This window comes from Herpailurus yagouaroundi, unplaced genomic scaffold (assembly GCF_014898765.1).
Source record: "Herpailurus yagouaroundi ecotype Mexico unplaced genomic scaffold, PumYag 182, whole genome shotgun sequence".
In the NCBI taxonomy this organism is placed as follows: domain Eukaryota; kingdom Metazoa; phylum Chordata; class Mammalia; order Carnivora; family Felidae; genus Herpailurus; species Herpailurus yagouaroundi.
The window spans coordinates 24,387,703-24,412,106 of record NW_024412413.1 but is presented as its reverse complement, the minus strand read 5'-3'; the positions used below and the strand labels follow the sequence as shown (position 1 = coordinate 24,412,106).

At 38.2% G+C, this 24,404-nt stretch overlaps 1 protein-coding gene across 3 annotated transcripts in view; it reads left to right on the top strand.

The window, feature by feature from the left end:
• The window catches only part of CFAP54 (cilia and flagella associated protein 54), a 292,859-nt gene that overhangs the window by 182,079 nt on the left and 86,376 nt on the right, over nucleotides 1-24,404 (top strand). For all 3 annotated transcript variants that reach the window (XM_040491156.1, XM_040491155.1, XM_040491157.1), the window contains 6 exons: nucleotides 2,400-2,522; nucleotides 6,460-6,513; nucleotides 12,244-12,451; nucleotides 14,562-14,641; nucleotides 16,271-16,440; nucleotides 23,931-24,036. In XM_040491156.1, the coding sequence (XP_040347090.1) occupies nucleotides 2,400-2,522; nucleotides 6,460-6,513; nucleotides 12,244-12,451; nucleotides 14,562-14,641; nucleotides 16,271-16,440; nucleotides 23,931-24,036 (741 nt within the window). The remainder of the gene's footprint in view (nucleotides 1-2,399; nucleotides 2,523-6,459; nucleotides 6,514-12,243; nucleotides 12,452-14,561; nucleotides 14,642-16,270; nucleotides 16,441-23,930; nucleotides 24,037-24,404) is intronic.

The following is a 24,404-nucleotide window of genomic DNA, read 5'->3' as shown; positions in this document are numbered from 1 at the left end:
CGGAGAGGCACTGAAAGATAGAATCTGGACCTAAGTTTTTGATTAGCTAAGTTTGTGTTTTATTGGATTGTTAGCACTTGGAAACTTTTTGTACTAGAGTAGCTTCAAAGCCAGTGAAGAACTGTGGACTGTAGTCTGCAGCCTTGGGTGGAGAGGTGGAATGAATTGCAGAATCTTGATCAAAAGAAGGACATGATCAGATGTATCTGGTAACAGTGTCAGGAGCAGAGCAAGATGGAACTGGTGTCTTGCTGGCATAGTAGAACAGATAAACCTGACTAGGGTTTTGACAGAAACAATGAAAAAGGGCAACTGATGCATCATAGAGAGGAAGAAATGACAGCCTGTTTGAGTAGAGTTGGCCTGACCTTTCTGAAGTAAACTGGGGTCAGTGAGTGGGAAGAGGGAAAAGTCATAGTCAGGAAATAGCAAACAATACTTTCTGACAAGTCAAACAGCAATAGATCAAGCTGTTAAGTTTCGGTTGTGCACTAGTGTCTTTCAGGGAAAGCTTTAAGACCTCTTTATGATCAGCCAGTCTGGCTTCACTTTAGAACTGCCAACATTCTGAAAGATTTATTACTCTCAACACATCCAGCATTCACGGGACGGGTACTGATAGTTCTGTATTTGTGCGAGTGAAGGGTTGATTTAAGGGTAGTTCTTTCTTCCATCTGGCTTGTTTATGTTCACACCGTTGGCCGTTTCTGAAAATACATGTTCATTATTATTGCCATTGCTTTTTCAAATGGCCAGATTGGTATGATGAACTGAAACCAGAGGTAGGCTTCGCAGTTACAGGTAGTTCATGTTACAGCCTTCTCACAGCCAAGACCAGAAGAGACTAACCTTGCACAGCATTTCCTGCAAGGGATAAGAAAAAAAATGTTCATCTAGAAGTCTAAAAGAGCTCATATGACTCCCTAATGCCTACTTTGATATTATATGGTACTGGGGAGTTTAGAGCCCAAGGTATCTTAGGCAAGAACCAAAGTATGCAACTTGATAGACAAGCAGTTTTCTCTTCTCCATTGAAAATATTCTCCCAAACCTTTTATGTTTTGTTCAGGTTATTGTCACATCTTATTTACCCCGAACTTACCTTCTTTTTATTTCTTTAAAATTTATATAGGTTTGAGATTCCTAGGGTGGTGCTTAGTGGAAAAGAGATAACAAGTATATGTGTATGTATGTGTATTATATGCATATGAGCTTCATCCAATTTTTTATTTCATTCCCTGCTTGCACAATTTACTCTTCTCTACTCTCAACAATCACTGGAGTTTGCAAGATGTAAGTCAGGTTAGGACCACGCCCTGTTCAAAATGCTCTAATAACTTCTTATCACACAGAGAATAAAATTCCAAGTTCCTACTCTGGTCTACAGGCCACCATTCATAACTACCTCCTAACCCTCTTCCCCTCTCTCCCTAAACTGCTGCCACAAGGCTCTTCCTTGAGCACCCCAGGACTCCCAGACTGCTCCTATGGCCACATGACTTTTGTGCTTGAGTTTCTTCAGCAGATTTTCCACATGTCTCTCTCTCTCTCTCACGTCATTCCCCAATTTTTTCTTGTATGTCTTCTCAGAGAAGTCCTCCTTGACTGGAATGTTGAGAGTAGCATTTTGTCATTACCCTCCATCCCTTATAATACTGTGTAGATCTTCATGTATCATTTAAACTTAGCTAAATACACATCCGGAAGGAACGTAACATCCAAGAGGGCTTGGTACATAAGAGGTGCCCAATAAACATGTTGAACGATTGAATGACTTTGTTCAGGAAATTTCTTCCCATAATTTCCTGATTGAAAGTCTTGCTGGATAATATTCAAGTTGAACCACACACAATGCATAGTCACCAATTGATTAATTTTAAGGATATGTCTTTAAAATTGACAGTGTCCATTAATCATGGGGACAAAGCAAATAGTTGTCTCTATGTTGATCCATTGTAGAGTTCATCTCCTGGTTTGTTTCACTTTGCTCAGAGTATTAAAGAACATCAGGAGTGTTTTTGTTTTGTTTTTCTTTTAAGCCATAGTTCACTATGGGAGCAAAAAATAACTTTAGTTATTTTTTTAACCCTTCTATGCCTGCTGTGTTTTGTGTTTGCCTCTGATGAAGTAAGCCACATCTGATAAATGTCCATTGCTTTGAACAATTGCCTGCTGTTGTTTATCAGCTTCTTGGTCTATTGCACATGTAAACTAGCTTATACACAAACACATACATCTCCATCCACTGTGTTTACCAAGCATTAGTTTAGACGGCATTGCCAGTATTAAGCAGAAATTTTAGAACTCAGAAAGTTGATGACTTTTCTCTAAAATTGTTATTTTGTAAGTAACACAAATAATTTACTTTAAAATCTCATTTCTTTTTCTTTCCTTTAAAGATAGAAGTCCTTACAGATTTAGGATTTTTTTCTGAAGCCTTTTATGAGATATCCCAGATTTTTTATGGAAAAAACATGCCTTCCTCAATACCTGCAGGCTGTAAAGCTACTGGAAAAGTGAAGGTAAATCTGCTGTTTGATTCAAAGCCATTTCTTTACCTCTTGAAGGCTACATTCCTAAAATTTAGGGAATACTTCTACAAAAGTGTATTTACAAGTCTCTGGTACTGCAAACCTCTTTGTTAAGCCTGGTTATAGCTAACAGTAGGCTTTTACAAGGTTTCATTTGTCTGGAATGGAAGGGTGTCATGTGGGGGAGTATGGTATTGGAGTCGATTTTTACAGTGGAATTCTGTCTGTATGTTATGGACGGTCTCAGTAGACACATTTATCAGCTACTACCTCTTAGACTTTGGCGTCTAATCTTACAATTTCTGGCTAATGTTGTTAGTCAAAACAGTCTCTCCTCATGTTTTATTTGGATATTTTTTTGATTTATATATTGTATACCAAAGTGTTAAGCATGTTTTGTTCAAATTGTGTTTGTAAATTAGATAATTGAAACATCCTTGAAAATGAATACTGGCATTTATATTTAAATCAGAGGGAGCCATTTTTCCCACTATTTTGGGTTTCATGGGAATCACTGAGTGATCTTGCAGCAGCTTGGACCCTTGTGATCCAGCAATAAAGGAAATAGGAGGTAATAAGTCAGTTTCCTGGGGGAGATTGTACGCGTGAGGAGTGAGACTGGCAGACACAGTACATACTGGTGACATTCAAATTTGGAAGAACTAAAAGAAGCTGGGAAATAGGCTGTAAGTCTTGAAAATTACTTGTAGCAACTGAAATTAAATATACATACAATGCATTCATTACCTCAGTGTATTCCCCTAAAATGTCACTGCTTATTTCTCAATATGACTGCTATAGCATTATAATTTGTTGTTCTAGGGCAAGTGTGAGGTTATCTCGTAAGAGAGACATTCAGTAGGCAATAGGATACATCTGTGTGTATATGTATATACATCTCTATCTCTGTCTTATCTATCTATCTGTCTATCTATCTGTCTATGTGTCTAGACAAAGACGAATCAGTCGGTGTTTTTGCTCATTGTCTTGGCATGAACTAACTCATCTTCTTACCTGGGTTAAATTGACAATATTTTCTTGCTTGCTTCTCAGCCAACAGCCTTTCCTGATGTAAATGGTTTGCATTTTGTTATTAAAATTATATTTTAATTTATTTAAAAATATTTTTTGAGTGCCTACTGAATACAGGCACTACTTTAGTCATGGGGATAGACCAGTAAAAAGATAAATGGAGATGTTGCCTTTTTGGAAGCATGTTACTGTTGGACAGTCCAGTGAAGAAGACAAACAATAAACATATTAAGCACATAAAGATATGTCAGGTGATGATGTACCATGAGGGACACCCAAGCTGAGTTGAGGGGACAGAGAGTGGTTAGGGCAGTGGATGGCTATTTTATTCAAGGTGGTTTGGGAAGTCTCTCTAATAAGGGAGTTTTGAGGGTGAAAGATTCGAGGGAGGGATAGGAATAGGAGGAAGTACAAGGGCATAGGCCCTGACAGAGATACCTGCAAGATGTGGTTGAGGAAAACCAAGGAGGCAAAGTGGAGCTGGTAAAAGAGAGAACAGTAGTAGATGGCGGGACTCAGGAACTACAGTCATATAGGACATCTTAGGGCTTGGTGAGGACTGGCGTTTACTCTAAATAAGATGAGAAGCCTTATAGAGTTTGGAGCAGAGGAATGACAGGATAAGAATTACTTTCCAAAGGACCACTTTGCCTGCTGTTTGGAGAAAAAACTGCAGTTGGGCATGGGTATAAATAGGGAAACCAGTTAGAAGGCCTTTGCAGATAACATGAGTGAGACATGACAGTGGTTGGGGTAATAGTGGTGGAAGTGGATCCTGGTAAATTTGGGAGCATTAACATAGAAATTTAAAATCATGAGACTGGATGAAATCAGGTAGGGCAGAGAGAGAGAAATAGAAGTCAGAGGACTAAACGTTGGAGTCATCCACATTTTGAGGTCAGAAAGATAAGGAAAGAAAAACTAGCTGGGTAGAAAGAGAAACAAAAGAGAGTTTTTAACGTTCATTGCCTTCACCAAAACAAACAGTATGAAACTCATCTTTATAGGTAAATTCCAACTTCATTTTTATTATCTAGTTTTCATGAGAGAAAAGTATGGGTGAATTGTCTTTAAATAGATTGTGACTTTAAATTTTGTATTCTCCAAGTTAATTTGAAGCTTTCCAGCTTCAATTGGGAACTTAAAAAGTGTAATTAAAAGAGGAAATGCGTTCAGGGTTTATAATTAAAATAGGTGCCAATGTTATTAGGCTGCAGGCTAGTTATTTAAAGAAAGGATTAATTAATTAGATTTTAGTTGTAAAAGAAGTAACTGAAAAAGTCTTACAGATTACTACTGGACTTTTCACAGACTAAAAAAAATTCTATCTTTTAACATGATACTCATATTGGGATTCTGCTCTTATCACCAAATCTAAGTCCATCATCAGCTTTCTTCCCATTATATCAACAAAGGTCTTCCCTTGGATTCATGTATTCACTTTTCAGTGTATTAGAGAAGATAAAAAATACGTCAAAAAAGGGAAAAAGTTGTTAACAGTTACCAGCACTTTATTCCAGTAAGAGCTATCTGTGATGTCTTGGTTTAGGGGTCCCTCAAATCCCTTAGATTCTAGGACAAGGATTTGGGAGCAAGTAGTATATTTGGGAAGTGATATCAGGGAGAATGGTGAGTGTGTGGTAAGTCACATAGGGAAGGGAGGAGAACTATTGCAGAGAGTATTAATGAGTCACTGTGTGGACAATCAGGCCCTCAGAGACCAGGGAGAACAATCTTGTGCTCATTGGATTGGGTTACTCCCTGTACTTCCAGACTCTCCTGAATACTTCTGTGGCCACAGAACGCCCTCAAGCAAAGGCATACAGGTGTTTGAAGTAGGATACTGTCCATCAGTGAATAACCTATCCACAGAAGCTTCTGGTGTCTTCCAGATGACCCAGGGGATATGGGCATGGCATCAGTACTGGCATCTTTGAAAAAGGGCCTCTGTACCAAGAGGAATGCATTCTGCACAACGATACAACCATCTCCTGTGGCAAATAAATGGAATGTTTCCTAATGTGGCATTATATTTAGAGCCAAACATATTGACAGGTCATTCACAATAAAGGAAAAGAACCACAAAAAGAGTTATTCTAAAGAGTAATATGATTTTACCTCAAACTGGCAAAGATTTTTCTAAATGCTAATACTCATTCTAATACTCTTATGACCCAGCAATTCTGTTCCCAGGAATCTATCCAAAGGGGATAATGAGAAATACAGACAAAATAGTCACGCGTGTTATTTAAACTAGGGCTGAATGGTGAGATGTCCCCCTGATGTCTAACAAAAGGAAAGGAGTTATTATGATGCATTCGTAGCGTAGAACATTACTTAGTTATTAGACTGAGGTTTACAAATGGCTTAATGACATGGAAAAATAATTATGATGCAATTTTTAATGAAAAGGAATACAAATATATATAATTTTTTTTTTACTAAAAAAATTTTTTTTAATGTTTATTTTTGAGACAGAGAGAGACAGAGCATGAGCAGGGGAGGGGCAGAGAGAGAGAGACACAGAATCTGAAACGGGCTCCAGGCTCTCAGCTGTCAGCACAGAGCCCGACGCAGGGCTCGAACTCACGGACCGTGAGATCATGACCTGAGCCAAAGTTGGACGCTTAACCGACTGAGCCACCCAGGCGCCCCAATGTAATTTTAAAATACATCAAAAAAATTGGTAGTAAAGACACCAAAATATTAACATTGACAACCTAAAAGAAGTTGACTTATGTGTGTTTCTTCTTTATTCTATACTCATCTCTCTGACTAGAACATGTATTGCTTTTATAATAAAAATTACATTTAAAATACTTTTAGAACACATTAACAGTTTAATTTAAAAAAACAATACTTTTGTTTCTAACGTTAGTGCTTTATATATTGACAGATATTTCAATCATTTGACTCAGGAAAACCTCTTACTAGTAAAGAAAATTTACAGGTAAGGATAACAATATTTTATAAATGTTGGATACTTCGTAACGATAATTTTGAGTGATTGCAATCTATTTGGTAAGTATAACACTTGTTTTTGAAAATCTGCTGTGTAATTAATATGCTTTTCTATTTCTAATAATGGGGTTTTATCTCCAAATGTTGGGCCCAAGGTAGTATCGGACCCAGACTGCTCTGGCTTTCAAATTGAGCAAATATCGTTTCTTGCTTGTAAGTTTTAAATTATATATGTGTATTCATTTTGTTTATATAGCCCTGTGAAGTATCTAACTTTAATGTTTATCGTGATTACCTTGGTGGGAATAGCTGACTTTGATTATAAGAAAAGGATTTTGAGTGTTTTGCTGGTAGCCCACTTATTCATTTCTGCTTTTACTCACATCCTTTCTCCAGTCTGAGACTGCCTCTCAGTCAGTGGTTTTCTTCTTTCCATTTATTGAAGCATTTTTTAAAAATTATAAAAATAAAAAATTTTTATTGAGCTATAATTGACATATAACATTGCATAAATTTAAGATGTACAACACGTTGGTCTGATACTCTTATGTCCTGCAGTATGATTCCCACCATAGTGCTGGCTAATGGAAGGTTGTCATGTGACATTTTCATAAGCAACTCCTCTAACTTCCCAGTGCTCCTTGCAAACAGAGGACTAGACTCCCCATCCCAGCACGTCTGTTCTTGTCACTAATTGAATGATTGGGGTTTAAGCTTTTGACAACCTAGTAGCATTTAAATATCTTTTTGTTTGTTTCAAGTTTTTATTTAAATTCTAGCTAGTTAACATATAGTATAATATTAGTTTCAGGAGTAGAATTTAGTGATTCATCACTTACATACCATACCTAGTGCTCATCATAAGTGCCCTCCTTAATACCCATCGCCTATATCTCCCATCCCCCTACCCCCTCCAGCAACCCTCAGTTTGTTCTCTGTAGTTATGAGTCTGTTTCAAGGTTTGCCTCTCTCTTTTTTCCCTCTATGTTCATCTGTTTTGTTTCTTAAATTCCGCATATTATTGAGACCATATGGTATTTGTCTTTCTCTGACTGACTTACTCCGCTTACCATAATATGCTCTAGCTCCATCCATGTTGTGTAGCATTTAAATATCTTGAAATCATTTTTTAAAATCTCAGGAGTATTGTCAGTCTGACCACTAGAAAGTGTTAGGGCAGAAGAGTAGTAGTGCAGCCATTGGTAAGGAGGCTACAGACCCCTAAAGGGTTCACACAACCAGGTGATAGTGCAGAGAGACAGCTGCATGTAGTTTTAATTTTTTTAAATGCTAGGAAACAACATTCTGTTTCATTAAGTAAGCTATTTTTATTAAATAATGTTGAGAGTCATTTACGCAAAATTGCTTTAGTTTTGTCTTCCATAACTTTGATAGGAAATATATCCTGTCCTTTTATTAAATGTAATCTTACTACTTTCCCATTAGTGTTCACGTAATCCCACAAACTTCACTTTTAATTATGCTTCAGATGATTCATTGTTTTCCCTTAAAATTTGTTTTGATTTATAAGCAACTTGCCTGAAATGAAAGAATTGGTATCAGGAAGATACGCACACATATTCATATTTCGCTTCAGTGTTCCAAGACCTTCAAATGTTTAAGAATATTTCTTCCCAGTCATAAACTCCAAGGCATCCAAAAAACACTTCCCCAAAAGGAATGTCTATCTGATCATTTCTTTTTAAACAAAAAGAGACTGACAGTATAATGGAAAACTGATTTCTGTTAGCTAATTAATTAAAACAGAACTGTTGATCTGCTGAAGAGTCTTCAGATTACACTTTACATTTTCTCTATAGAGGGAGAGAAAGGAGTATTAAATAGCATTACTAATTACTCTTCTTTTGATCCTCAAGTGTTTGTGTGTAATTGTCAAGACTCATTAAGACGCTATTTGCTATGGAGAAAAAAAGAGAAGAGAAACCTTCTCCTCTGCCCTACACCCACAACCAATCTGAAGTTTCTTCCTTAGAGAATGCCAACCATGTTCCTAGCACACTGTTGCACGCTCGGGCTTGGCGCTGTTCCATGTCTGGCTCTTCTGCATGTATTGATTTTCAGCCTTTAGAAGATGTTAGGATGGGAGAATGAACAACAGATCTCTCCACTGCCACTATTGCTTCAGACTCTCCCAAACACTGAGGTTTTTTCTTTGTAATTCATATAAGGCAAATAGCTTCCCTCTTTTCTAGAATATATAGCCCCCACATCTGAGATTATTAATCAGCAAATATTATTAATTCAACAATTTTTAATAAGAGTCTGTTGTGTGCAAGGCACTCTTCTGGTGTTGTCAAATAAATACATTAGTCAGCAACAGACAAACTCCCAAGTCATCAGGAAGCTTGTATTTTAGGGGAAAAAAACTAATAAGAAACATGATGTATAAGTAAAGATTATACTTAAGTAAATTATATGGTAAGTTAGAAGGTGATCCATGTTAGGGAGAAAATAAACCCAGCAGCACATAAAGGGGATTGGGATCATGGGACTAGGTTAGGGAGTTGTAATTTTAAATCAGGTAATCAGGTTAGTCCTCACTGAGGAAACATTTGTGAACACGTAAAGGTACAAGTTTAGGACATCTGGAAAAAGAGCCATCTAGGAAGAGGGTACAATGAATGCAAAGGCATTAGGGCAGGGCTTGGTGGGGGACATCTTTGTCAGTGTGACCAGAGCCGTGTGAATGATGGGGAAGCAGTAGGAAACAGCATCAGAGAGGTAATGGGGCCAGTTTGAGAAGGGCCTTATTGGGCCTTTGTAACTTTGCTTCTTCCTCTGAACAAAATGGGGAACCACTGGAAGGTTTAGAGTGGGGCTGTGGCCTAATCTACCTGTTTTAGCTGATCTGTTGAGCCTACTGTGTGCTAACTACTGTTCCAGTGCTGTCAACCTCAGTCATATTTTAGTGTGTGTGTGTATATATGTGTGTGTGTGTGTGTGTGTGTGTGTGTGTGTGTGGTTGTGAGGTAACTAGGAATAGAGTTTTGGACATGTTGAGTTTGAGGTATCTCTTAAATATCCAAATGGACTATTTGAGTCAGAAGCTGATTTGACTTCAGAAGAGAGATTGGAGCTGGAGAGAAAATCGCAGGATTTCATCTGCATTTAAAAATTTTTTTTTTTCAACGTTTATTTATTTTTGGGACAGAGAGAGACAGAGCATGAACGGGCAAGGGGCAGAGAGAGAGGGAGACACAGAATCGGAAACAGGCTCCAGGTTCTGAGCCATCAGCCCAGAGCCCGACGCGGGGCTCGAACTCACGGACAGTGAGATCGTGACCTGGTTGAAGTCGGACGCTTAACCGACTGCGCCACCCAGGCGCCCCTCATCTGCATTTAGATGAAACTAAAACCATGAGTCTGTTTCAGATAATCTAAGGGGAGCGAGTAAAGAGAGGGAAAAGGACCAAGACGTGGGACACTCCAATGCTGAAAATACAGGAGGGGTGACTGGGTGGCTCAGATGGGTTAAGCCTCTGACTCTTGATTTCGACTCAGGTCATCTCATGGTTGTGAGTTCGAGCCCCATGTTGAGCTACACGCTGACAGTGCTGAGCCTGCTTCAGATTCTCTCTCTCTCTCTCTCTGATCCTCCCCCCCACTTCTGCTCCTCCTCTCTCTTTCTCTCTCTGCCCCTCCGCTCTCTCTCTCGCTCTCTCTCTCTGCCTCTCTCAAAATAAATAAATGAACTTAAAAAAAATATGGGAAAATGGGGCGCCTGGGTGGCGCAGTCGGTTAAGCCTCCGACTTCAGCCAGGTCACGATCTCGCGGTCCGTGAGTTCGAGCCCCGCGTCAGGCTCCGGGCTGATGGCTCGGAGCCTGGAGCCTGTTTCCGATTCTGTGTCTCCCTCTCTCTCTGCCCCTCCCCCGTTCATGCTCTGTCTCTCTCTGTCCCAAAAATAAATAAAAAACGTTGAAAAAAAAATTTAAAAAAAATACGGGAAAAGAAGAGGAACCAACAAAGACTGAAAAGGAATGACCAACAGTATAGGAAAGAAACCAAGAGAATGTGGTGACTTCTAAGAGAAGTCACTTCTCTTCTAAGCTAAGAGAAACATTTTCAAAAGAGGAAGTGATTCGGATGCCTGGGTGGCTCAGTCAGTTAAGTGTCTGACTTCAGCTCAGGTCATGATATTGTGGTTCATGAGTTCAATCCCCACATCAGGCTCTCTGCTGACAGCTCAGAGTCTGGAGCCTGCTTTGGATTCTGTGTCTCTGTCTCTCTCTAACCCTTCCCCTGCTCGCACTCTGTCTCTCTCTTCCTCTCAAAAATAAATAAACATTAAAAACAATTTTTTAAAAAGGAAGTGATTAATAGTGCCATATTTTGCAGATGAATCAAGCACCATAAATCACTAAGTCAAAAACATGCATCTTTTTTTCACATTTAATAGCTCTGAAATTAGAATGCATTTTATGGTTGAGGGCATGTGACAATTTAAGTGGTATATAAGATAATGATGTCTTAGATTAAAAGTAACATGGCATATGAGGACTAAGAATGGAACACTGGTTTAAGGCAAGTGTAGGCCACTGGTGACCTTGGCCAAAGAGTTTCAGTGTAGGAGAGGAGTGGGTGCAAATGAAAGGAAAAAAAATAAATAAATAAAAGCAAATGAAAGGAGAGAAATTGGAATATTGACAATTCTTTAGATCATTGCTCTAAAGGAAAGTGAGAATTTGGACAGTAGCTGGAAAGGGTAGTCAGGGCATAAACAGTTTTTGTTTTTTAAGATGGAGGAGAAGACAGTATGGCTATGTGCTGATAAGAATGTCTGTGGCAAGAGGACATTTATGATGTAAGAGAGAATGGCTGAGTAGACCAGTGCAGAAAGGATCAGTGGCCTAAGTGGCAGGATGCTTGGGTAGGTGGGAGAAATGGAGCTATAGGGTCTATATACACTACTTTGGCCGCCTCAGTTTTCTCTGTTAAGTAGAGGAAGCGAGGTCATTAGCTGGTAGGAACATCGGGGAGGAAGGGTTAGAATTTAGAAGCAAAAAGAGCATGAAATTGGTTGTCTAGGAGAGAAGGAGTAGGACGATGACCAGGCAGCACTGAGGTTTGGTCAGGAACTTCAAGTGGGACAACTTAGTCAGACTGCATGATTTTCTTCAACCTTCTTCCGCGGCAGGGTGCACACCTAAAGAAGGTTCAACACTGGATTTTACCAGGGCTGTGGTTGTGCCAAGGAAGTATATATGCAAAGGAGAGGGCCAGGGAATTGAGGGTGTACATGGGCGAGATCTAATGATTGAGCACGGAATCTAAACTGGGTGGGTAGCATGCTTGTGTACCCATTCTCCTGCTCCTGTCCCAGTACCTCTAATTCACTCATGCTAAAACAGAGCAGACAAGTGTGCCTGGCTGATGAACTCTTGTGGGTTCTCTGTTTTAATGAGATGTCCCCTCCCTTGCTCTCAGCACCAGGTTTATTCTCTTTCTGTGGCAGGGCTGGGCTTATTGAGGCACAGATCACAAACCGGTGGGGAAAGGCAGAAGCACTCAGAACTGCTGGGGTACATCTGACAGTGTACATCTCTTGAAATAGACCTGCCATGTATGGTAGGTACCTCATGTGTATAGTGTATTCCTTCATCCAACACCAAACGAGGAATGCAAAAAGGGATGAAAACTAATAATAACTGAAAACAATACTTTACTGATTTGCCTTTTTTTTTGTTTCATTTTTTAAGGCACTTGATGAATTAATAAGTAAAGGATTGCCTCTAATCCTGGTCACAGTTGGCCAACCACATCTCCTAAATAAGTTTTCTTTCATTAAAGCCTACTTTTTAATAAGTGTGGCTGCAACAATAAATTGTGTCCCAGAAAATTCAATGAAAACAATCTACCATGGACTTGTTTCTGAGAAGAGTAGAGCAAACTTTCAAAACTTGAAAGGTAATCTTTTGTTTCATTTTTGACTTCTCTTTCTCCTCTTTCCCCAACTATTCCCACTCCACTCCCAATAATCCATATGAACAATCTAGTATACATTCTTCCATATTGTTCTCTAAGCACACTTAATGACACACATATGTGCCTATGTTAGGTATATGCATATCCATTTCTGTCCACATATATCAGTATTCATACACTTTTTCATATATATACATACAAAATAGGATTCATCATTTATTTATAAAATGATATATTTTACATTTTTCTGCATCTTATGTTTTTTATGCATAAAAGCTTCACTAAAACCACTTTAAGGCAACTGCTTTGTTTGTTCTGCTATTCTGGTTGTGCCGTGTTCTATGCTGAATATCTCGCGGCTTGTTCAACCATCCCACTATTGCTGCACATTCACTTTGTTTCTAGGAATAGGGCTGAAGTGCTACATATTCTTATCATGTAGTATATATTTCTATGGGATGAGATACCCATGGATAGGATTTATAGGTCATAGGTAAGTATTTCTCAATTGTATTGGATATTGCCCTAAGATTAATTGTTTTTCACCGTTAAGTATGGTGTTAACTGGATTCTTCATTGATGTTCTTTATCAGGTGAGGAACTGTCCTTTTTATTCGTGGTTTGTTGAGTGATTTTGTCATAAAAAGGTGCTGGATTTTATTAGGTGCTTTTCCTGCATCTATTAAGATGCTTCCATGTTTTTTGGTTTTTATTCCATTGATACGGTTTACAACATTAATTGGTTTTTGAGTGTTTAAGCCAACCTTGCATTCTTGGGCTATCTCACATTTAGTCATGATGTATAAATTCCTTTTATATGTTGTTGGATTCTGTTTGCTAGTATTTTGTTGAAGGTTTTTATATCCTTATTCATAATAAGTATGGTTCTGTAGTTTTCATTTCTTGAAGTATCTTTGTCCTGTTTGGATATCAGAGTAATATTGACTCTGTTTTAAAATGTAACTTTTATTATTATTCGGGTATGATGAGGTCAACAGATAAGAGGATGGTGGCCATTAAAAACAGAGTTTGTTATTCAGTTTTCCAGGAGGAGGAGCAGGTCATTATCTGGGAGGGGCCACACAGAGAATCACCAAAGTCACTGAGAAGCAGAGAGAGCAGGAGGACAGTGTGGATCAAACTCTTCCTAGGATCTCTCATGTTCTGAAATGCATCCCAGCGTTCTTCCATGCCAATCTCCAGGCATTTATTTTTGATCTTTGTCTCTCTCTCACTTTCTCTTTTAGGGGAGAAAACCCAGCCCCAGGTCTTTCTGCTGGGTCTTTCCCAATTCTCAAGCCCTCTTTCATACTCAGCTGTTTGCCCCAGAGCCCTTTAATTTAGGAGAAGAGCCAAGTAGGTAGTAGTTGGAAGAAGAAGGAAGTCAGATGTGTTCAATTCCATGCTATTTTGGACTTCCTCTTACCCCTTGACAAACTTAGTCTCTTTAGGTGGGTATTTTTTGCAGGAATTCCTAGTCAAATAATGATTTGTGGGGGTTTTTACCCCCTCTCCTCTGTAGTCTAGAAGTTCAGTTTTACTACAGCAGGCAGAGTCTGTGATCTAAATTATCTCGGTTCCTCCTGCTCAGAATGACAGGCTTTGAATTGTGGGTTTTTGAGATACTTGAGAATTGTGGATTTTGATGTTCTAAATACTCTCACTCTCTGCTCTTAGTGTGAGGGGCTTATGCAAATCAGTAGAACTACTGACATTTCCAAGGAGATCTTATTGAAATATTATAAATATCTGGGAGACCCAAAATACCTTGGGGACCTTAAGGCGTCCTGTGATCCCAGAGGAGGAACCATTACTCTATATCAGTGGCCAATAATTTAAAGAACATCACCAAGAATCCTCAAGATACTTTCAGAATTATCTGATTTGTTGTAAAAATCATCCTCAGCCTTTGAATATATGATATTTAAGGACCATTTGATAGAACAATATGTTTCTAATTATCATGGTGGGTTTTTTTAAATATGAAATTTATGGATAGTTTCCCAACTAATTATGAGTTTTATAAACTAGAATAAATATTTAAACTAACCACAGATATTCTTGGTTCTTCAAAAATTTTGTGTCTTTATAGAATTATGTTTAAAGGACGAGGGAATCTCATTTGGTCAGTTTGCAAAAATTAAAGATGACTTCACACTTAGCACACTAAAGGTAAGTTTGGAAATCTTTTCAAATCATATGAAACTGGTTACCAAAATGTCCACTATGAGGTCCTGGATAGGCTCACTTTCAGGGTTGTGTTTGCTCTTGGGAGACTGAGTAGCTTTTCTTGCATAAGCATGGATTGGGGCCAGAGACAGAGTCTACTCCTCGTGAGAAAATTAGATGCCCAGAGATTGTCAGACTTTGACTTTACAAATATGATTAAGGCACTGTGGAAAATATGATTCATTATTTGATGGGATTTGAGTATTCCATTCCCTGTTTCTCCTTTCCTAATAATAATAGTGATGACAACAGCAACACAAACAGCTACCATTTATTCAGTGCTTACTACGTGACAGGCACTTTGCATGATTAATTTTTACAACTCTGGGATGTAGGTATTAATCATTTTTGAACTATGTTGTGCTGAACCGTGAGAAAATTGAGGCTTAGGCAGAAAAAAATTCCTTAATGTCATGCATCTAATGAAATGCAGATCACGTTCTTAGCCATTATACTCAGTTGCCCTAGTAGTCCTTGTAAAATGTGCACCACTCTGTACAAACAAGTTTTTAGAGACCTGTTTTTTGAAGGATTTGTTGGTCCTTTTCTCCTTTGCCATGCTGGGTTGGTATTTACTATTGATTGTCTGCTATAAAATCTCATTATCTTCACATTACCAGTTAGGTGATCATAGCTTAACTTGAAATACAGTCAATCCTCATTATTCACAGATTCAGTATTTGCTAACTAGCCTATCTGCTAAAATTTATTTGTAACTCCAAAATCAATACTCATGGCTCTTTTTTGTGGTCATTTGTGAACATCACAGAGCATAGAAAAATTTCAGTTGCCCAACACACACTCATACATTCCTAGCTGCGCTGGACAAGGCAATTCTCTGACTTTTTGTTTCCACTCTCATACTGTAAATAAGAGTCCTTTCCATGGTCTATGCATCGCCATGTTTTTTGAATTTTTGTGCTTTTTATTGGTGATTTCACTATTTGAAATGGCCCCTAAGTGTAGCACTGAAATGCTGTTTATTATTCCTAAGAATACTAAATTCCTAAGAAGGCTGTGATGTGCTTTATGACTAAATGCATAATCCACGCTAATGCAATAAAAGCTTTAGTCAGGCATGAGTTTTAGAGCTATTAGCTATGAGTTCAAGGTTAATGACTTTACAGTATATATTAGATAATGTGTCTTTAAATATAAACGCACATTAAACAAAGTTATATGTAGATCAGTTGGCAAAAATATCGTGACCAGAGGCCAGCAGGAACTTATTCCTGTATTTCCTCTATGAGCAATGCTTCAGTGTTTGCTAATTTAGTGTTTGTAGCAACTTTATGGAACAGTTTAAGTACTATGAATAATGAGCGCTGGCTGAGCACACAATAGAGGGTAACTGTTGTACATGCTTACTCTTGCCATTACTCTCCTTTTTGCTTTCTGTTGCCTTTTTCCTGTTCACTGAGCTCTCTTCTCTGATGATTATGTGCAAATTTCCTATTTGGTCTTCCGTTCAAGGTTATTTTCTTAGTACATGCAAAACACCTGATAAATAGGAATGAGATATTATTTGTATTATCTCTAAACTTACGTGATTGTGTGATATTCTTTCTTTAGTCCGCTTTACTGACAGAAGCTGAGGACAGGCTAAACTTCCTTGTGTCAGAGATGGAGCATCCAGGCCACAAGGACCTGTCCCAGTGTTCTGCTGGTGAGTTGGAGATTGTGGTAGAGGCCAGGCTTCAGCTGGCTGCAATTGCCCTGCAAAGACACCGGGCCGCATACAGGTGAGTCTCTTCAAGCACAGAGGAGAATTTCTTCCTCACCCTAATTTGTCAAATATACCTAGCCTGTGTGTAAGTTTTATCAATTCCAATATTACTAGGGCATGCTTGTGTTTTATTATTCAGGGGAGTTTCATATATTATTACACTTAAAACTACAGTTCTAAACAAAGCAATTACTTTATTAAAGCATAAGCTAGGATTTTTTTTTAAGTTTATTTATTTATTTTGAAGAGGGGGAGGGAGGGAGAGAGAGAGAGAGAGAGAGAGAGAGAGAGAGAATCTCTAGCAGGCTCTGTGCATTCAGTGCAGAGCCCAATGAGGGGCTCAAACTCACGAACCGTGAGATCATGACCTGAGCCTAAATCAAGAGTTGGATGCTCAACTAACTGTGCCATCCAGGAGCCCCTAGGATGTTTTACAACATATAAAGAATGAACAAATTAACAGAGCTTTGCTTATGTATTTATTTATGTTTTTATTTTTAAAACTTTAATCCCAATAGAGTTAATATTAAAAACAAGCTCTATTATTAAAGAGTAACATTTTCTGAACTATGTTTTGCTGAACCATTTAAGAAACTGTTTTAAGTGGATAATTATTTAAATATGATACAGCTGTTAGTATCAGACCTTTCATTTCACCTGTTCATTGATTCATTCATTAACCCAACCAGTATCCATTAACCACTGCATCGTTCGGCTCTTATCTAGACACTGAGGATACAGAGGGGAATGGAAATAGTTTCCATATCCATATGCTGAAAGATATATAAACAAGTAAGTGGGATAGTAAAACCACATGGACCTATATTTTCAAAACCTTCTCATATCATTTGCAATAAATAGCTCTATGATGAGGCCCTGTGACATTTCAGTAATGATTCTTTGAATAATGCACAGACTTATTATCTTCCATTCATTAGTTACAGTCAAAAAATAATTTGGGGGCACCTACAATATGCTAGTCATGGTTCTTAGTTTTTGAGAGAAATCAATATCCCAGTACTGATAGACACTCACAGTACTGATAGATACTGTTAGATAGTACTGATAGATATAATTCAACAATATTGAAAACAGGCCTACCCTCAGTGGAGCTTACAATAGATAATAAATAGGCCGACAGTAAACTGTAAACATAGTAAATGAGTAAATTGTATAGTGTGGTCAAAAGTGATACGTGTTACAGAGATACCAGGAGTAGAGGCAGGGGGAGGTGGAGGGCTATCATTGTAAAATGGTGCGGTCGTAATAAAGAGTATGACTACAGTTTGATGTTTGATGGCTGACAGCTTTCAAGCCCTACCGCTCCCCCCTTCTCCTGCCCCACATCTGGGCAGGCAGATAAGAAAACCCAGACGCTTTCTTAGGTAGAGCTGTGAGAAAAAAGAGAAGCCCACCTATGGCTTCTGCAAAGGGGAAATCAGTTCAGCAGAAATTTCCCTTTGCTTTGATGGGAAACACGTAATCATCTCATCAGTGTGAGCCTTGACCAAAGACCATGCCATGGTTAACCACATCTAAATTTGATTTTATGCTAGAGCAGTATAGATTTTTGGAAATTTATAATTTTTGTGGTTTCTAAACAGTGATGAAAATCCGTCTAGTCCATTTTGGAGCAGTGATTCTCAAAATGTGGTTTCCAGATTTCTAGGGGGTGATTCCAAGACCCTTTCAGGGGGTCTGTAAGGTCAGAACTATTTTTACAACAAGACTAAGATGTCATTCATCATCTTCATCGTGTTCTTATTTTCACTGATGCTTCAAGAGCAATGATAGGAAAACTTCTGGCCTCTTGCTGTGAATCACAGCAGTGGCCCCAAACAGTATTACTAGTGGCCATTACACTCCTTACTGCTGCGTGCTTGCAGTTAAAAAAAAATGAAATAAAATAAAAATCCAGTTAATGCTTTTGATGAACCAGTAAAACCTATTACATTTATAAATCTCCATCCTTGAATATATTTTTAATATTCTGTGGGAATATTAAATGGGAAATACTCCTAAAGCATCTTTGCTGCATATCAAAGTCTGGTGGTTGTCTTGGGGAAGAACACATATGTGATTAAATGAGAGCTAAACAAGCAGTTATTTTCACAGAACACCATTTTTATTTCAAAAGGCAACTGACAAACTGGTTTTTCAGACTTGGGTGTTTGACAGGCATTTTATTGAAAATGAGCAAAATGAACATGCCACTTCTAAGGCAAACAACTAATAGTATCTGTTGCTAATGATAAAATCTGAACTTTTTCAGGGAAATTAGAATTTTGGAAAATTTCTATTTGTTACCATGAGCTTGACAGTTTTCTAATGCTTACATAGTTCTGATGAGATTGGGAGTCATTAATATTAACACGCATCATTTTTTTTTTAAACTGTATAATGAAATGTTTCAACATTAAGGGGATTTGCATAACTCAGGGAGTTGTTATATTCCAAATCACCAGTGGATATTGTTCCAAAATCCTGGTTAACAAGATAGACCGATAGGTTTTAATGTACCAGAGTAGGAAATAGCATCAGTGTGTGGTATTAGCTTTCACAGTGCAAGAAACTTTTAAGAAACTATCACTTGTCACATTTTGGTGTAGTATCAAAGAATATTCACAATTGTTTTAAGAGAATATAATACTCTTTCTATTTCCAACAACTACCTCTGTGAGACCTAGTCTTCTTCATATACTTCAACCAAAACAGTATGTCATAACTTGAGGCGCCTGGGCGGCTCAGTTGGTTAAGCATCTGATTTCGGCTCAAGTTGTGATCTCACAGTTCATGAGTTTGGGCCCTGCCTCAGTGGGGAGGAACCAGCTTCGCATCCTGTGTCCCCTTTGCTATCTTCCCCTCCCCCACTTGTTCCCTCTCTCTCTCTCTCTCTCAAAAATAAATATTAAAAAAAACCCACCAATATGTCATAGCAGACAAAAGAAGGAGATATGAAAGTCTTCTATTAGGTAGATTTTCTCTTATTAAGCCAGACATTAAAGAGATTTGCAAAAATACAAAATAATGGCATTCTTCTTGCTAATTTTTGTTGTTTGGAAAATATAGCTGTCTTAATAAAAATGCATTATTGATGTTAACATGTAATGGGTTTATTGTTTGTATTTTAAAATGAATTAATAAATATTAGCAGAGTTAAAAATTTGTCAGCTTAAGTTCTAATATGATAAGTATTGATGGAAGTCTGGGAATTCTCAATAATTTTTAAGGGTATAAATGAGTGCTGAGAGGGAAAAAAAAAAGCTTGAGACACACTGATTTAGAGTACTGTTATATTAAAAAATAATGTATGGTTATATTTATAGCTATCTTTCAGAATACAGTGGTAGCTGATTAATGGTAAATAGAATTAGCATAATAATATATCATCTTCCCTCTTGAAGTTTGAAGAGAAGGAAAGTTTACTATGTGATTTCTTATAGAAAGTATATGATATGTATATATAGAAATACATCATCTCCCTCTCTATCTACAAAATATGTGACTATATGACTTCCTGTAGAAGAATGTGGAACTCTTTTCTCCATACTGTTTCAGGGATCACCAGCAGCCCTAGAAAATATTTACCACTTACCTTCATTCATCCCCCTGCCCTCTGCATGAGGGCATGGAGGATATGAGTGATTTTTTATTTCTTTAGGGAGGAAGAAGGAAACAAGAAACTAAAAATTACAAAATGGCCACAGAAAGTAGTGTCATAATAGAATTTTAATTTGAAGACCAGATAGACATATGCAAATGATGTGCAAGTATATCAGAATCACTCCTATTTTAAATACATGAACCTGACCCTTGGGACAAAACCTGCAAAAACTTTGATGTTGTTGCCTTTTTGCAGCAGAGTTGTCATTTGGGGAAGCCTACTGTCAAGATGAATGAGTTTCTCCTATGTGAACTTTACCCCCCACGAGCTTCTGTTTGGGCGCTGCTGAGAGTGTTGGATAGTCCCTTTCCCAAATGATGGTTAGCTTGACATTTTATGATACTTCTAATAAAATTATGTGTCAAGGAAATTGAAAGGCACATTCCCCAGGGTGACAGGTAGAGTGAGCTGCATGGATTTTATGAGAACAAACTGACCATTTTTGTCATGAATGTTAATAAGAAGTAAATGGGATCAAAGTTATTCAAACTGTATTTCTGCTTCTTTTAGGGCTGCCTCTCTCACAGTCCTGCCTTTTTTTTAAAAATAAGTTTTCCTTTCTATTTAATTTAGTGTCTAAATGGGATACCATTTGAGCCTTTTAATTTTGTGTCAGAATGAAACTTCCTTCCTTGGGGATTTTAGAGTGTTTATAGTGAGTGATCCTACTCTTTCTGTCTCTGCGGTGGAGCACAGACTAGAAACTTTCCATTTTGCATCTATGCAGTGCCAGGTGGATTAGGACACACTAGTACCGTTTATATTTTATTCATTAAGTTTTGGGGTTAGCAAGATCCCAAACCTCATACCTCATTTGGCTTGAAGTCAGAATTTCGTCTTCACAATCAGAAGGGTGGGATGGGCACCTCTGTCTCCTTCCAGGGCCCTCTACTGGCCATCCTGTGCTAGCCTTGAAGGCTGCTCAGTAACCAAGGTGCCTTAGAAACTCTTAAGGATCCTTGAGTGGGGAGGGGTGTCAGGGAGAGGAATTTTCATTCCTATACACGTACTGAATCTGTGTCACATTTTGTGTTGATTTCTTGCTTGTTTGTTTAGTTTTATTTTAAAGAAAAACATTTAAGTTATATAGTCACGAACAATACTTTAGGAAATATTCTACAAATATCTAAACCATTTTAACAAGTCAGTAGCATCTTGGGAATTTAAAATTCAATAATCGCAGAAAGCTTTATATTCTGGTTACTAACTTAGAAAAAAAATCAATTTGGTTACCCCTCATATTCCCTGGCCTACTCGGTCTACCTAGTGAGAACAGCTCGCATGTATTGAGCGTGGTCTATTTGGTAAGCACTCCTATTTGCTAATAAGTTCACCCCACTCTTACTAGAATACCAATTCTATGAGGGCAGGGACTGTATCCATAGCCCCTAGATTTGTTCCTTGCCCATAGGAGGTACTCCTATGTGTGTGTATTTTTGAACAAATGAAAGAATAAATAGCTCATTCACTCTTTACAATGATCCCATTTCATGATGTCTGCTAAGTGGAATGTAAGGCAAGAGGCATTAAAGTGGACAAAGAGAGCCTTTGCATGGATAAAAGGTGCAGTCAACAATGAGTACGTATCAGTCATAAAAATGGCACCAATAACTGTACCAAAATAAACAAAACCAAACTTATTAGAACTGTGGAAAGACCGAGGTCATGCTATAGGCAACAGTTAAGAGGGCAGGCACGGGAGCCAGCTGCCTGGGTTCTAATCCCGCCCCCTTCTTTCTAGTTGTGTCATCTTAGGCAAGTCATTTAACATTTCTGTCTCCATTTCCTAATGTATAAAATAGTGATGATAATAGTAGGATTAAAATTGTGATGATAATGCTTGTAGGATTGTGGAGGGGATTGAGTAAACTAATTCACCCAAAGCACTTAACACAGCACCCGACAGGTGGTAAACACTCGGTAAATACCAGTTATTGTTTTTTAAAGGATTCTGGAGAAAAAAAAGAAAAGAGAGAAAGTCTCTTGGCAGAGTGTGTGTGTTGGCACAATGTTTTCAGCTTTTAATACAACAAGTTGACAAAAAAGAAGATTTAAAAATAAAATTTAAACGTTGAGCATATGTACACACTCTAGGACCCTACAAGCAGAGACTATACCTCCCCAGAAGCATGCTGGACATGGATAAAGCTGACCTATACTAGGCCAGAAACCTAACTGACCCACGGTCCAGGGACACGGGAGGCCTCTGGAACATATATGGAGGAAAATGGTTTGATCTGATTTACCTCTTGATGAGGTCGCTGTGACTGCTGTGTGGAGAACAGGGCTGCAGGAACACGAGCCCGAGCGGGAGGCTGGTCAGGAAGCTCCCAGTCACGCAGCCTGGAGAGGATGGTGGCGTGGATGCAAGTGCTAGCACTGGAGGAGGTGAGGAGCACCTCACCACCTCACCTGGCTGGTATCTGTGTTTTGAAGTCGAGGCTGACAGAACTTACTGATGGATAGAACATAGAATGTGAGTCGGTGAGGTAACAGTAGCAATTCTGGGCTCTGCTTCTGTGTTGGAAGACGAAGAGAGAGGAACGGGTTTGGCATAGGAGGAAGAAGCCAGGGGATCTGCTTTTAACCTGTTCTATCAGTTTCCTAGTTCTAACAGAGCACCAAAAACTCAGTGGCTTCAAACAACAGAATTTTATTGTCTCACACAGTTCTGGAGTCCATGCTCTAAAATCAGTGTTCTTGGGCCATGTTCTATCTGAAGGCTCTAGAGGAGAAGCCTGCCTTGCTTCTTGTAGCTTCTGGTATTTGCCAGCAGTCCTTGGCATTTGTTGGTTTATAAAGGCACCACTCTAGGCATGCCTGTCTTTTCCCCGTGTGTCTGCATGTCACCTTCCCTCTGTGCATGTCTGTCTCTCCAAATTTTCCTTTTTTATAGGGACAGCAGTCATATTGGGATAGGGTCCACCCAAGTGGCCTCATTTTAACTTGATTACTTCAGAATACTACCATTCTGAGGTACTGAGGATTAGGACATCAACACAATTTTTATTTTGAGGGGACACAATTCAACTCATAACACCTGTTAAATGTTGTTGTCTATTAACTATTCAAGTGAGAGCTTAGATAGATGGGTATATTGTCCATTTGGCTTCCACCCAGTCTTTCCATGTTATATAATAATGTTACGATAAGCATTTTCAGGTATATAGATTGTTCTGCATTTTGAATTTCATTTTGGAATAGATTTTTAGAAGCCTCTTGATATACGTTAAGACATTTTGAAGAAGTGTGACATCAGTTACAATTTTATCATTCTATAGAGGAGGAGAATATGATCGTTTAAAGTGCAGACAAATGTGGGGCGCCTGGGTGGTGCAGTCGGTTAAGCATCCGACTTCAGCCAGGTCACGATCTCGCGGTCCGGGAGTTCGAGCCCCGCATCGGGCTCTGGGCTGGTGGCTCAGAGCCTGGAGCCTGTTTCCGATTCTGTGTCTCCCTCTCTCTCTCTCTGCCCCTCCCCTGTTCATGCTCTGTCTCTCTCTGTCCCAAAAATAAATAAACGTTGAAAAAAAATTTTTTTTTTAATAAATAAATAAATAAATAAAGTGCAGACAAATGTATGAAGCAACAGGAAATAAGGACAATTCCTATCTCCTGGCTTCTGTTTTCTTAACTTAGTATGTTTGCCTTCTGGTTCTGCTAGACACTGAGTAAGTAATAATTTAGCTTAAGAGTTTCCAAGTGTACAGCCTTAAGTAACAAAGTTCTATGACCTCAAAAAGTGGAGAATTACATTCTGATACATATAAAATACTTATGTGCTCATTTTATTAATGAGATTGCCAGAACTAATAAGGTTTAAAATATATTTTCTATTTTAGTGCTGCAATAGTATTTTCTACACTTAGACTTCTCCAGGATTCAAAACTTTTTAAAAAGAAGGTAGTACAAGATGACACAGAGAATTCCATCTCTCTGGGAGCTTCTGTATGTATGAATTTAATTAATGTCTATCTTTACAATACTTACTATATAATAACTGTTGGCATGCTAAGAAAGTGTCTAATTACTTGGATGAAATAAAGGCATAAAGTAGAGAAAACACTGGATTCAGAGTAAGGAGATAAATGTTCAAGCCCCATTTTATGCCCTTTTTTTATTGGCATACCTTAGGCAAGTCCCTTAAACTTTAAAACATTCTTTGATTAAAAATTTTAAGTTTAATTTAAATCTCATTTGTGAGCTGATGGAACTGAATGTAATAATCACTGAGGTCCCACCAGATACATTTTTCCAGTATTCGAGATCTGATTTCTTTAGCAAATAAAGTTGTTTCACTTTATTTTGCTCCTGAT